The following is a 2,545-nucleotide window of genomic DNA, read 5'->3' on the forward strand; positions in this document are numbered from 1 at the left end:
AAACAGTATTGAACCTAATCCTGTACTACTGGCATCAGTCTCAACACGGAACGGTCGGGTGAAATCAGCGTATGCTAAAATCGGTGCTGTCGTGAGACACTCTATAAGAGTCTTGAACGCTGTCCGAGATTCAGTGCAGAAGATAATCGGGCCATCTTTCGGTCGTTTTTTCTTTCTCTTATTATCTGGGCTATGTTTCAAATGACGGAAGAGTGGCGCTGCGATCGATGCATATCCTTTAATGAACCTCCGAAAAAATCCGGTAAACCCTAGAAAGGCCCTAACATCTCTCACCGTCTTAGGCTCTGGCCAGTCTTGGACAATTCGTACTTTTTCCGGATCAACAGCAACACCTCTGTTTGACACCATATGCCCAAGGTACCGCACTTCTTGCTGCAAGAGATGGCACTTGCCAGGCTTGAGCTTTAGGCCATGCATCGTTAGCTTGCTAAAGACACGTTCAAGATTAGCTAGGTGCGTATCGAAATGTTTGGAGTACACAATGATGTCGTCAAGATAAATAAGGACATTCTCGAAGCACTGATCTCCCAGACATCTTTGCATTAGCCTTTGAAAGGTCGCTGGGGCATTTGAGAGACCGAATGGGAGAAATGTATTCAAACAGGCCAAACGGTACTGCAAACGCTGTCTTTTCTACGTCATCCGGATGCAACTTGGTAATAGCTACTCGTCAAGTCCAATACGCTAAAATACTGGGCCCCATCTAGTGCCTGGAGGGATTCCTCAATGCGAGGGAGGGGGAATGAATCCTTATGTGTAATTTTATTAAGTCGACGATAATCTACACATAAGCGAATGCTAGAATCCTTCTTTTGAACGACTACAACTGTGGACGACCAAGGGCTCTTACTTTCCCTTACAATATCTTTCTCCAGTAGGTCTCGAATGTGGTCTCTAACAGCTTGGTATTGGGACGGTGGTAGGGGTCTGTGTCGCTGTCTAATCGGTTTGTCTGTACCAGTGTCAATTCGGTGTGTGATGGTGTCGGTATACCCAAAATCCTGGTCATGGGTAGAGAAGACATCCTTATATCGTGTAAGCAGGCACTTCAATTGACCATGTTGCTTAGGAGTTAGAAGAGATGCATCTACATCAACTTGTATTGGTAGCGTACTTTCGACTGCCAATATATTTGCCACTTCAGCTGCAGGCCCAGTTACTAACCCCACCTCCTCCAAATCTCCATGGACAGTGGCACCATGGAAAAGAGTTCCTAAAGATGCAGTACTCGAAATTACTACTTCGTTGTCTGTTTCATTGTGTACGACAACTGGAAATCGACCTCCGTCGACTTTTACTAGGCATGGAGGTACAACAACTCCAGTTGGGACGCCCCCATCTTTATTTGGTTCTGGCATAGCCTCAAACGGTTCTCCCCCTGGTCCACAGCGACCACGTCCCTCAATTACAACAGCTTGGCGAGCTGAGATCACAACATTTTCCTCTTTCTCCATATACGCATTTCCTATCTTCCCATCATCCTTGCAAAAACACATTTTTTCATTTACTGCATGCAACGCTTTTTGCCATGCAGGCTCTGGTGTCGGCCATGCTATCTTGTGTAAGTGCTGTCGCTTCTCAGTACTGATGAGCCTTTCCCAGCATTGTTGGGGGACATTCATTCCCAAGATCCCGCCTACACTTGTCCTACGCCAATTCTGTAAGCTGGAACACTGTTCTCTGATCACTAAAACTACCCTGGATTTAATGGATTTTCCCAATGCCCAGACGTCAGTCTCAAAACATCCACGGTAGGGTATGGTTGCGCCACTAGCAGATACAAGAGAGAATGGTTTTGGGATTTCTTGTAATTTAAATCCAAATGGTTCCAGAAAACTGTAGAAAAACTGCTCTCCAATTGTGGTCACCTGGGACCCTGGGTCTAACAAGCAGGTCAATGGTATATCTCCAAATTTCACTTCAACCGAGAAACATTCACCTACGGTTTTTGAGATGAAGTCTACATTAATCTGGTCGGTCGATTGTCCCACTTCAAGATGCATAACTAAGTTTCCTTGAGCTGTTGGTTCTTTAGGTTCGTCATTTCTTTTTGGGTCGGGTTGTCTTGGTATTGGTTGGCTATATGTTTTTGCATTATAAGGGGCGGTGGTATGGCGGGGTCTTCTCGTGCCTTGTGCTCTACATTCCCTTGAAATGTGACCAGGCCTACGACAGTTATAGCATACCTGTACTCCTCTATATACAGTTCCCGGCACCTGTGACCTACATTCCTTTGAAAAGTGACCCGGAATGCCACAATTGTAACATGCACCCCTTCCCTGATACGGTGATGGACCCCACGATGGGTTCTCCATGGTTGGCGTCGGTCGAGTTACTTGCTTTACCGCCTCTACAACCTGAGTGGACATCTCCTTGAATGCAGCAAGCAGGTCCTGGTTATTGCTCTCTGTACATTCTGTCTCTTATACACATCTCAACACCTCTGTTTGACACCATATGCCCAAGGTACCGCACTTCTTGCTGCAAGAGATGGCACTTGCCAGGCTTGAGCTTTAGGCCATGC

General features: G+C 46.2%; 2 protein-coding genes across 2 annotated transcripts; both read right to left on the reverse strand.

Annotated features, from left to right (window-relative positions):
* Window positions 1–29: 29 nt before the first annotated feature.
* Window positions 30–438, reverse strand: LOC117123267 (uncharacterized mitochondrial protein AtMg00860-like; the record flags this gene model as incomplete). Its single annotated transcript, XM_033269121.1, has 1 exon — window positions 30–438. A coding segment is annotated over exon 1 (409 nt), but the record flags the coding sequence as incomplete, so codon positions are not given.
* A 221-nt stretch (window positions 439–659) lies between these two features.
* LOC117123250 lies at window positions 660–2,390 on the reverse strand. Its single transcript, XM_033269108.1, has one exon. It carries the CDS (start codon window positions 2,388–2,390, stop codon window positions 660–662), a length of 1,731 nt encoding a protein of 576 aa, XP_033124999.1.
* Window positions 2,391–2,545: the final 155 nt, after the last annotated feature.

This window comes from Anneissia japonica, unplaced genomic scaffold, assembly GCF_011630105.1.
Source record: "Anneissia japonica isolate Jap-2015-1 unplaced genomic scaffold, ASM1163010v1 scaffold17857_len154030_cov113, whole genome shotgun sequence".
NCBI lineage: Eukaryota > Metazoa > Echinodermata > Crinoidea > Comatulida > Comatulidae > Anneissia > Anneissia japonica.